The sequence below is a fragment of the Cupressus sempervirens genome, chromosome 5, assembly GCF_028749045.1.
Source record: "Cupressus sempervirens isolate cs-2001-9-10 chromosome 5, ASM2874904v1, whole genome shotgun sequence".
Taxonomy (NCBI): Eukaryota; Viridiplantae; Streptophyta; class Pinopsida; order Cupressales; family Cupressaceae; genus Cupressus; species Cupressus sempervirens.
Window position 1 is genome coordinate 298044951 of NC_143122.1, and position 13080 is coordinate 298058030.

Here is a 13080-nt window from a genome sequence, read left to right on the forward strand (position 1 = left end):
AAAAATAATATTGTTTAATTTATTTTTATAAAAGTAAAATAATAGTAATAATTTAACTACTTTTATTAAAAAATTCAAATTTTTAAAAAAATAGAAATTAAAATAAAAAATATAACATATTGAAATTATATTAAAAATTCATATATATATATATATAGTGAAGTACAATTTGAACTTATGCATTATATGAAGTTTTAGGAACAAGTCATATCAAATAGTAAAAAAAAATATCAATGTAAAACTAATAATAAATATATTTAAAATAAGAAATTAAAAATATTTAACTCTATATTTGAACTTGGCAAAAAAAAATAGATTGTAACAAGAGCTCCTAATGGAGCTAGAGTCCCTATCTTTTGTGAAGAAGTGAAGGTAGATTTGTATTATATCACAATAGTAATTACAAATTGAATAATTATTAAATAAGATAAATATTACTCTTATGATTACTAAGTAACGTTAAATTGATAAACAAACGTCTTCAAGAGATTATTAAGTTGTTTATGATTTACTATATAATATTAAATATAAAAAACTAAGAGATATTTAGCACAAGTTGATATTAAATATAATTTAAATAATATGTATAATATTAAATAGAATATATAAATTTAATTTTTGAGATCAAATTATTTACATATTTAGTTAGTAGTTAAAATGAATATTATATCTACATGATTATATTTAATTGATAAATGAATAATTGAAGAGAATACCAAGTTAATGTATGAATTATTTTATAGTATAAATCATATATGTTATTGATTAATAATCTAAACATGATATAAATATATAATATGAAAATAGTCAATAAAACTAAAAGTAATTTTGTAATAAATCTTATTATAAATTATTACATGTAGAATATAAAACTTAAATTTGGAAATTAATTATTTTTAAAAATATATAACTTAATTTGATGCATTGTAAAATCACCAGATTTATATTAATATAACCAAGAAATTTAACATTTTTACAATTTTATTACATAAGTTAAATTAAAAAAATTAGTTTTTAATTAATATATACTAAAATCTATATATATAAAGCAATACAACTCTTAATAGCAATAGTATATTTAAAATAAAATAAAATTTAATAATTTAGAATGATTATTGATTTATATAAAGCTAATTTTTAAAATAATTTAAAATATATTAAAATTTTTAAAAACTAATTTGAAAACTAAAAATTGTGATAATTAATATTGATTAGACATTATTTTTGTTGTGGAACATAAAAATATTACTTTTCGAAAATCTAATAAACTTGTGACAAATATGGAAAAGATAAAATTGTAATTAATAATAAACTTCTGAAATACGGAAAAGATAAAGTTGTAATTAATAAATTCATTAATGCATGATAAAGTTGTTAGAAAATATGGTATTTTTTGAAGTGAGAAAATAGAATAAACCCCAGGAAAAATGCAAGAGACCAATTAGAAAAAGGGAATAAATCAATATAAATTAATTTAAAAATAAAAGTTTGTTGAATTTTAGAACTTATAAATTTTTTTGGGTTGTAATAGGGGGTTTAATGAAAACATTAGTACCCTTGAGGGACTAATAATTAATATTGATTAGATAAAATGATTGAAAAAAAAATCTTATCAACTTGTTACAAATGTGAAAAAGATAAAATTGTAATTAATGCATTCATGAATCCAAGATGAAATTGTTAGAAAATATTTGTATTTTTGTTGAAGAAAATTAATTTTCTCAATAATGAAAAATTAAAAAAAGATATAAACATTTGAAGTTTCATATAATTCTTTAAATCAATTAGAAAAAGATATAAACATTTGGAATTTCATATAATTCTTTAAATTCTTTGATTTGATTGGTCAGAATGCATAAGTATTGTGCCCATAGAAGGACTAATAACATTGCTATGAATCATTTTTACCTTATGAACATAAAATTATGTAATTAAATATTGTTATTTTTCTTTTTCCTACTTCAACCTGAACACTTTACTCGAAAGGGTTTTGTACTTCAAGAACTATTTATTTAAAAAACGGAGTTGAAGTGGGAGGAGTCCAATGATAAGAATCCAGCTATACAAAAATGCATCAAACTTGCAAAAATACATGCCAACAAAATGATTGAGACCTATGCTTTGAAAATAAGTGATACCGACTTTAGCTCTATCATTCACGCTTTGGAAATTGAAGAGACTTCCAAAATAGACTACAGTCCTACAATTCCCATGGAGAAAATCGTCGTACAGGACGGTGTAAATGTACTCCATGCTCTGTGGACCGAATCTGCACCTTACAATTTGTCCAGTCCTGCCATAGGTAGCAATCATCCTAGGTTTACTTCATATTAAAGTCAAACAAAATATGCATCGTGTTGAAAAATCATTTAAAGTATTGAGGTTTCAGATCAAGATATGGTGTTATGCGAGGGATTACTATGCGAACATTCATCTAATTGGGAAGTCCCCAAGACAAGGTGCAATTTAGAGATTGCTTCTTTGTATTTCAATCTATGAACAAATCAATACTAATGTCCCTGAAAATATTTTTACTGGGTGGATGTAATGGTTTATGCTTCCTTCTCTATAGCTTGCAGAAAATGGGAATTTAATTCAAATCAGAATTTCTGAAAAAACTCTTCTCAATACTTTTTATTGCGTTTGGAATCCCTTTTATGGGTTTTGCGAGGGTTGGAGGTTCATAGATATCTAGTTAACTACGCTTTTGAGAGGCTATTTATTCATGTTGCTTGAACAATTCATTTAGAAATTAATTTTCGCAAACAGCAATTTTATAAAGATTGTTGGGCAATTTTTAAGAGGCATATCTCTGTTGGGTTCACCATGGGCAACATTTAGTTATGCTCTTTTGGTATTTCCATCTTCTACAAAGATTTAATAATTATACTAAACTACTAAAGATCTAGACAAATTCAGATCTGAAAATAATCAATTAACTCCAGCCAGTATCCTAAACTACTAAAGATCTAGATAAATTCAGATCTGAAAATAATCAATTAGCTCCAGCCAGTCTTTCAATTTGAAAACAAAGAGGGTAATAAAAGTAAGCTTCACATCTCCCTCCAATGTAGATTTGTCTATCTGGTGGTTGTAAACAGCTGCTGATCTAGGTTACTTGAGACTTGGATTCTCAAGTGAACAGCAGTGGTTGATTACGTGTGGCTTATCAGCTTTTTTTTTTGGCTTATATATTGAATTTTTTCTGATAATGGACCGTCGGATTCTCCTTGACTTCTAGAGCTTTCATCATACATTGAGCTTTATAAATAATGTTGTTGCAATTCTGAAGTTAATTGTTATGTTGTAGGAAAAAGGTTTATGCATTGTCCATTGTGGTGCTTTTACCCCAACTATGATTAACACATATAAATATTCTGATAGGTACAATAAACAGAAAATTGTAAGGGTTGCAGATGTAGCTTTCATTTAAGTTTTAGACAGTGCATCCTTGCTGGAGAATTAGTTTTATACAGGGGTGAAGATGTAGCTTTGCACTCTGTCGCCCTAAAAAACATGGGTTAATGTTTTTCCTCTGAGCTCAACCTTGTTAAAGTAGAAAAGACCTAATGCACTCTGCTAGTCTACACACCAACCCCTGCTATTTGGCACATCTTTGTGTGAGAAAAACATTTTCTAGTTTTAGTTCTACAAAAAATTTAAAAAACTGAGTTATATATTATATATTTATAACTAACGATTGTTGTTATAAGAAGTGTCTTATGTCTGTTTAACATAATCTAGGAAAGCAATCTAGTGATACTAATCCTCGAAGTCGTCAACCATGTAATCCCAAAATAAGAACACTTTGTAGTTCTATTAATGAATTTACTGACTCAATCCTCTGAATTATTTTGTTTAGGTTATTGTGTTTATGATTGGTTCCTTTCTTTAGCTTATTTGAATCAGTGCTATAAACTGCAAAATACCAGCTTCCCTAACTTCTATTTTTTTCTCTTGACTGCAGTAAGTTCTCGCTGATTGAAATTTCATTTAAATTGAACACAACTTTTACCTTTTCTTCCTTGTGGATCATCGCAATTACACCACAAAATGAGAACACAGCAAGAGAAACATGGGAATTCTCCAAATCATACAAGAAGCAAAAGGAATTTTCTGTGGTACGATAGGTGGTTTTCTCTGTCAGCTGCAATGATTCTAATGGTAATTGATGTCTGGACTCTACTTTAAATAATGACTGGTAGACATTTTTTGCTATTAGTTTGTATGTTATGCAGCTTGGTAAAAAAATGACATAAATAAATTTGGAACTTTGCAGTATTAATCAAGGAAGTCATCACTCTATTTCCTCATGGAATGCTCCCAGTTCTGCTTGACATGTGTGCATACAATTTATGTAAAGAGAGCATACAACAATATTGCAGCTAATTGTCACTGATTTCGCCTCGGTTTTAGAATTGTTTTCAGTCAACAGTCTTGATTTTCATGAGACAATGATATAAATCTGGTTTGGTGGATAATATTAATTTTTTGTTGTGTCAAGTACTTCTTGGTGCACCAGCCTCTCATATTTGGACTGGGTTGAGCTGTCTTGTCGAGAGATATGTCAGAGGTCCTTGCTTTCCATCTTTACCTTTTTCGTGATGCCCCCATGATGTCTCCATTGAGTCCATTCTATTCTTATTCGTTTTGTCTCCTTACTTGTGTTGCCCTCATGATGATCAACCACCCCTATGGGAAATGCTATTGGGTTCACGTAGTCAAATTCACCATCCATTGTCAGCAATGCTTTGTGTTTTCATCTCTGATCTCACCATCTTCACTTTCCATGGATGGGGATGTTGAGAATGTGGAAATGATTGTTTTATGGTTCACCACTTCGTTTACAAGCTTTTTCTAGTGCCATTCTAAAAAAACACGACAAGATTTGCTCTATTTTGTTCTTTTATTAGTTAAGAACATGACACAATTTGTTCTATTTTGTGCTTACATTAGTTAACCTCAGAGATTCAAGGATAGGAGATCCAGTAGTAATGTACATGATATCTTAGGTGTCTGTTGATTTTCTCCTTAGCTATCAGTTTGGGTTCTTGTTTGATGGTTTACTCAAATTATGTTTGGGGGTTTCTTTTGGGTTCGCCAATACAGAAACATATAAATATCAGAACATATGCATATTTGCAGCAATAATTAAGCCCAAATTACACCACCATAATAACAGTCAAATACCATAGCAAACTACACCGTCATATTAATGGTCAAATAATGTAGCAAAATACACCACCATACTAATAGTCAAATCTCAAATGTCATGATCCATATATCAAACTTTGAAGTAAAAAAAAATTAAAATAATAATGTTAAGTGTCAACAATTATCCATCATTGATTAAATATTTTATGGATCATAAAAGAAATCATCATCACCATCCGTATCAGATAACTATCTTCTTGTAGGTCATTTGACTTGGTTTCGCTTGACATGAGTCACATGACAATCATTTGTAACAATGGGCTCTATAGATTGTAGTCTCAATAGACTATGAATGATATTTCATTGATAACAACTTGATGACTATCTTATCCATCTCTCTTCATAGGACACTGTGATACATAGGATACTCTTAATAAATCACATGATCTCTCTTTGGATATTCTGTCATTTGAAGTTTACGGAAACTCTCATGATTGCTTCCTTGTACTTTGTCTTTGTTTGGTGCTATATCACAAGATCTTTAAGCATATATGGACTACTTTTTGAGATTATAGGACTTTGAAGTGTGTCAAGAATTTGGATAAGGCTTAAGGTATCCTCGAAGTACTGGACCAGTCCTAAGGTAATCACTGTCCCGACACGCTTGATAGACTTGACACTCTTGAAGACACAATCCATTGTTAACAATGATAAACATGATTCATGCATTGTTGTAACTTGTTACCCTTAGAGATTGAGAGTTGAATATGCAATGGTTATTTTTTATATTAAACCCATATATGTACTACTGGCAGAGTGTTCTCTGAGTTGCAAAAATTGGCTGAGTTTTATTGCTTGGCGAGTTTTTACGACTGTTAGTGGCACCAAAAACTTGCCAAATATTTGGCAAAAACACACTGAGTACTTGCCAAGTTTTTGCCAAAAACTTGGCAACTTTTGTTAAAAGTCGGTCGTAGTTTTATAACAGCACTTACAAGCAAAAACGGCTCAAATTAATTCCATTTCTCATTTCTTCACTTGTATTTTTCTAAGAGGGGGAAAATAGTCTTCCAAACACTTGCAAACTGATTTGTATTGAATTGAAGCGGAATCGAAGTGCATTTGGAGCAGAGTTTTTGAAGAGGATGACATCAATGATTTGGAGAGGCAGGCTATGGAGGGGGTTGATTTGGTTTCACATTGGATGGCATTGAGTCGAATGAGTAGTCATTAGACTCATTACTAATGCCAAGAGAGGCAAATCTACATCCAGGATGGAGGACGAGCCACAAACTGAGTTAGACATACCGAGCGTGGAGGCATAGTTGTGCCCAGTGCAGACTTCTAGGACTAGACCCTTTAGTTCTACCTCTCCCTTAGTTTTATAGGAGATCTGAGAAGAGGAAGATGTAATTGGAATGATGTATTTACTTTTAATTTTACATAAATTATTTACTATTTTGCTTCTAGCCATCAACATTCCTCATGACAATGCGATTTTGTACCCACTTTCTGATTACATATATCTAGACAAACCTTGTTTCTTTTGTGTTCTCATTTTATTGACTCATTGGATGCATCATCTCACTTGAATTTTGCAAAAAGAGTGCATTACTAATTAAATATAAACAATTTTTTAAGTTCCCGAATTATTTGCCAAAAACTGGTTGAGTTTTCCCCGAATTTATTTTCAAACAATGATTAACCCTTCCATTTCTTTCCAGCATAGCAACTCGATGATTATTCCTGGATGCATGGTTTTGAGCTTTGACTATCCATGTACTATTACTATAGATTGATAACTAGAAAAATTCAAAACACCCAAATTTTCTAGCTAGATGCATTTGAAGGTGAAATTCGACATAGGTTCATCTAGGTCAAACCCATAGGCTATCACCTGGATTTTGGCTGAACCCACTGGGGACTGCACCTAGACCCCAACCCTACTTCGAACTAGAGTATGAACTAGGGTTGCCTAGGCCAAACTAGTAACATAGATTTGGTCTAATAGGATTTCTTCTATCCATATTGATTTCATCTTAAACCATTTTTTCACATATTCTTAAGTCCAAGTGAGGCTAATGTTTTAACAAGTCAACTTGGGTAAGTATCTCTTAGTCTTCTTTTATTTATTTGGGCCATACTTATAGCCCTTGAATTAACATGCCTACATTGTTGTAATGTACTGTGTCCTATAAGTGTGTCGATTAGAGAGGCCTTATACCTTTCTATGTTTAGAGGATTCCCTACCAGTGGTCATTTCTTAGCATATACATAATCGATCAACTCGATAAAAGGTTGTTTCCACCCTTATTTTCTCCTTATCTTTTTCTTTAGGTAAAGTTTCTCTCCTATCCTTCAAACATATATTCTTTCAAAGATTTTGTGGCAAAATCTACACCTTTTCAGATTTTGAGGTATTGCATATTAATACCTAAAACGCAGTTCATCAATGCCAAAGCTGCAAAAGTAACATTAGTTGGCATAACTTTATCCAACTTCACAACTTTATTTCAAAGATTTTGTGGCAAAATGTATACCTTTTCAGATTTTGAGGTATTGCATATTAATACCTAAAACGCAGTTCATCAATGCCAAAGCTGCAAAAGTAACATTAGTTGGCATAACTTTATCCAACTTCACAACAACTTTGTGATTGTATGCAACATGGACAAAATTGCATACAAAAAGAAAGCCAGGGTGTTAGCAAGAATATGAGGAATGCATATGTAAGTACTGAACTTCAAGTGATTCTTATGTGTTATATTTATACCATAGACTCAGTCATGTGAGAGGAGTACAAAGTTAGTCAAAACTATGCATTAGCAATTAATAGAATGCTGCCTGGATTTTTAAAGTGGCCAAAATTAAAAAAATTCCAAGGCATTTTCATCTTATTCACGAGATGTATTGCAAACCTTAACTTCTTGCAAAAGTTTTTCTCAAACCTTAGCTTTTTGTAAATCATAACTCCAATATCAAACTTTTCATGAGAATAATTCCCAAACCCCAACTTTTTGCATCTTAGGGTTCAAAACTTAACTTTTAGCAGTCCCCAACTCCAAATTCTAACTTTCCACAAGAAGTTTTCTCAAACACGAACTTTTGACATTTCCTAACCTTGAACTCCAACTTTTTACGTCTTTCCTGTCAAAGGCTTAACCTTTTACATCGTTCAGATCAAATCTTTAACTTTTTGCAATCTTTAACCACAAAGCTTAACCTGTTAACCATTTTGGTTTTGAAAGTACTGTTTCAAGAAACTCATAAGTACCTTTTACTAATTCTAAAGGAAATGCAGTTGGTGTAAAACCAAATTCCACAACCTCTACAACCATTCACCCTCTTGTGCTAAAATCAAAACCTCTGAACTGCATATTGACACTCATCAAAGCATATAAGGCAACTTTAGTCAGATTTTGTAGTTGGAAATATTCTGCAGGCACACATGCAAGATGTGGAACCATGGACAAAACCCCCGACTCGTTGATTGAATGCCACAAAGATATATTATCTGGAATAAAGATATTAGAAGACTGCAAATTCACATTTTTGACAGGAAATACAGTTTGAATGTTCTGGTATACATGCATTTAGCAGAATTCCTCAAATAGATATCATATTGGGTCGTAAAATGGATTTAATTATGTTGCTTTAGAGAATTTCAATCAAATGCAAGTGACTGGTGTGACGCAAATCCATCAGCTCAACATGAGAAATCAAGGACAATGTATCAGATTATTTGACAGCATGTCTCAAAGAAATATCATCTCAAATGATTGCAAGCAACATGCAGGAAAGGCATGAAACCCGGTCTATAATTTACAACAAAAAATCTCCTTTCCTGTGGCCAAGTCATCGAAATTTTGAAATTGCATTTTAGCATCTATCTAAGCCTCATTTTGAAGCTCTCTGTCGGGTGTCTGGGTTAGAAATATTCCTGAAAGACCTGCCAGCATATTGCAAAACCCCAAACAAAGCCCATGAATTGATCATCAGAAGGCATCAAAGAGAAGTAATCTCATGGAATGCAGTGAGATCATCAACCAGTTTATAGAGATCCATCTAAGCATATTAGCTGGGTATTTTCTTTGGTCAGAATAAGGATAGAAACTTTGAAGGCACATATCAAATTCATGCATAAAAATGGTTTTGAATATCTGTTGAATGTATGGGAGATCTAGCAGATTTTAATGATTTTGTAATTCTAGTTATAGAGATCCATCTAAGTATATTAGCTGGGTATTTTCTTTGGTCAGAATAAAGATAGAAACTTTGAGGGCACATATCAAATTCATGCATAAAAATGGTTTTGAATATCTGTTGAATGTATGGGAGATCTAGCAGATTTTAATGATTTTGTAATTCTAGTTGCCGAAATGTACATGTGAAGGCTGCAATATCTTCTAAGTAAATGTTCAATAGATATACATACAAATGCAGAGTTACAACCACAACACGTGAACTTTTCGGCAAAATGTCTTCCAATGGAATGCTTTATTCAATGTTTGTATGAAAATGCATCAAAGCGCAGAGGTATGTAGTTGTTATTGAGCACAATGATTTTTAGATTTAAAAAAACGAAATGCGATGGCAGATGTGCATCCAAATAGTGGAATTGGAGACAATGCACATAAGCTGTCTGTAGAAAAGGGCCTGCACATTTTTTTTGATAAAATACATAAAATGTATGCTCTCTCAAGGAAAGAAATGTAATGATTGCAGTATGTGCAACAAGGTATGAGCATACCTTTGAGGAGTGTTTTGCATAGTAAAAATTCAGTGTTGTGAACAAATCATATAAGAGGGGCAGTACTGGTCAAGTATGGAGTTTCCCACAATGAGCGGAAATGAACAACATAGCAGAGCCATTTCAAGCATATAACATTTTATGATTTCAGATGGGTGCAAAGTGGACACAGCTACGAGGCATTAGCATCACAAACAAATGTGAATGGTAGGGAAGACATGAGATGTTTTAGAAATTTCAAGAAAATGCAATTGGCACTTGTAAAGTCATGTCACACAAAACTTTGCCCACATCCTCCTTGGCTATGCCAAATGGATTTCATTTTGAAACGCTAGATGTCGGTGGGCTTAACATTATGTTCTCAATAAAGCATTCTTGGCACGATGTGAGAAATGTGATCGGGTATATTCATGTGCAGGTAGTGGATCAAGATCAGCCCTGGAACAGACCATCATTAGACTATATAGAACTTTAATACAGGGCAAGAAGATGGGATTCACAAGATATGAATGCCCTCACTCTTCCCATCTTTGCTTTAGAGGATATGTGTCGATGACCTCCTTTATCACATCAATACCTTTAAATGATGTTTTAATACATTTAATTAGCGGGTAACAAAAAACCAACTTATCAACAGTAGACTTTTGCCAAAGTCCATGCGGGAAAAAAACAAGACATGTAAACTGTTTGATAAAATGTCTCTGTAAATGTTTCATTTGGTTGAGTACCCTACAGATCATATGTAGAGTATGGACATGTTGAACAAGAATACAGATGCAATATACTTGTTTACAAGGCTTCAGGGATGTCTTGGAACAAATGCAATTGCTAGGTGGAAGGCCAATTTGACAAACTTTTCCAGCATCATTCCCATTTACACAAAATTGGAGCTTCAAATAGATTATAAACATAGATGCAAAAGTGTGGAATCAAATACAAAGCATGTGTAATGTTTAACATGATATTTCAAACAGACGCCATTATCTTGGGAAAAAATAATATAGGGATATGAGAAAAGTGGATTTTTAGGAACTACAATATAAAATTCCAAGAGGTTACAATTAAACAAGTACAGGTACTGAGGTGAAGCTCTAAGGAGATATACAACAGGTTATAACTCATTATAAGAATCCTTTGAAAAGGACTGGTTTTATGTGATTCATTGTATGATATTGGTTCAAGACCTATCCTGCCCTTGACTAAAGCAACTAAAGCAAACTAAAGCAACTAAAAAACCTATCCTACCCTTCTCGAACCAAATGGTACGATAGTTTTTGGAGCCAGACTAAAGAAACTAAAGAAAACCTATCCTATCCTTCTCAAGCCCAACGGTTCAAGACAAACCTGCTTTGACTATGTACAAAAGATCTAAGCTGATAACACACAAAAGAGCTATATACATACTTGATCAAATATGGTTTTTCAGAATGTTAAAGAGCAACAAGGCCTGGGTGATAGTTTTTCAATCTTGCAAACTCATCCTTGTACTCTTATTTTTTTGTCACCTCACTTTTAAATTCAGGAAATTTATCATGTAAAATCAATAGTTGAGGCAATTCATTAGGACCATGGTCAATCCAAATTCAAGTTGCCTTTCCTAAATCACCATAATCAAAAAAAATAATCTTAATAACTTTTAAAAGAAAAAATAGGGAAAGATACAACCTAACATGCTATGGGTGCAAGCTCTTGTCCAAACTCGTTGTGATCAGCTTCAAGAGGTCAAAGTTTCTGGTGTACCATCCCACTTGCACCAGCATTGAACTCATGAGTGATTGAGACAGGATTAATCATAATTTCAGGTCCGTGTAATATCTCCTCCATTTGCTTATCTTTGTATAGCACAAACCATGCATCCTTGTGTCCTCTTTTCAGCATGTCTTAAAAAATCAAGGTCTTTTTGATGAGTTGATCTTCAAATATCTCTCCAAGATTATCTTCAAATGTAGAGTGCAATTGTAGCATCCCCATCAAGTGTTCTTCATTCTCGTCTTCCATGCGAGTGATTTGTTCATCTCTCAACAAGTCTTGCACATTCTCACTAAATACACTCAAAACTACATCATCTAACGTGAAATTTCTGATAGATTTTTCTATAGTAACATCTTGCAATTCTTCAAATAGAATCTCATCAAACATGGTATCTTCAAAACTGATAGGAGGACTATCAAACATCTTCACAAGTTGATCATTGAATGACATTTCAAGTGATAGTGCCTTTGGTGGTTTGAGATGATGACGAGTCATGCTACTTGCAACAACTTGTTTGTCCTAAGATATCTTTGGCAATGTTTCCATTTGCACTTTCTCAATGAGATCTTTCAACCACCTTCAAAAAAATATCGTAGAGATAATGTCCTGTAGTGCCTTGTCAATTTTTTTTTAAAAAAATATTTGGATTTGTCTATGATATTTTAAAGTTCCTCATTCAACCTATCAACTTGACTACCTCCTTTTCCAAGGACACTTGAAACCTCACATAACTCATTTTGGGATTCCTCCTCTTGAATCATGGAAGAAATTTCGGCAAGGATTTCCTCCTCTTCAAACTTGTGATGATCTTCTTGTAGTTACTCACCCTCTTGGGTTTCTAGATGCTTATCCTTGAATGTATTCTATTGCTTCGTTGATTTCCTTCTCAACACCTTCTCCTTCTCATTTAATGTATGAAAGTTCATCATTTACTTGTCTATCCTGGTTGTTAAGTTTGTCCATGCCATATTCTTGCAAGTTATTTTCTTCTTCATCAGATGAGGATGCAATATGGTCATCTTTTGGTTTCCAACTCGAGTGACGAATGGAATCCTTCTTAGGTTGAAACTTCTCTAGGTTGATGGTATCTTGACATTGGCAGACAAGTAGATTCTGAATGCAATAGGTGCACACTACACCAACAATAGTGCCAAGTACTTCCTCCATGTTTGCTTCTTGGCTTCCTTTGAATCTTCTCTTTAAATTTATGAAACCCAGATTTTAATTTGACAAGAACTAATGGTTCATGCACTTCTGAAAAAAAAAAATCCTTTGGTGTAATGCCAACTTCACCCTTAAAAGAAACACCAAACTTTGCATTTCCTCATGTTTGATGATGCAATGTACTCTACATTGTCCTGACACTGTAAGTTGATATAATCCATGTGGTTGTAACTGCTTGTTCAAATTAAACCAAATTGGAA

The 13080-nt window shown here is 32.5% G+C and overlaps 1 protein-coding gene across 5 annotated transcripts in view; it reads left to right on the forward strand.

Moving 5' to 3' along the window:
• The first annotated feature begins 2145 nt into the window (after positions 1 to 2145).
• The window catches only part of LOC149555752 (protein NUCLEAR FUSION DEFECTIVE 4-like), a 105868-nt gene continuing 94933 nt past the window's right edge, over positions 2146 to 13080 (forward strand). For 2 of the 5 annotated variants that reach the window (XR_016364556.1, XR_016364557.1), the window contains exons 1-2: positions 2147 to 2459; positions 3968 to 4164. Coding sequence is in view for 3 of the 5 variants with exons in the window: in XM_089829901.1 (XP_089686027.1) it covers positions 4054 to 4164 (111 nt within the window). In the remaining 2 variants the exon portion in view is untranslated. Of the gene's footprint in view, positions 2460 to 3967; positions 4165 to 13080 lie in introns of all 5 variants that reach the window. The other 3 variants (XM_089829901.1, XM_089829900.1, XM_089829899.1) reach the window with 3 other exon arrangements.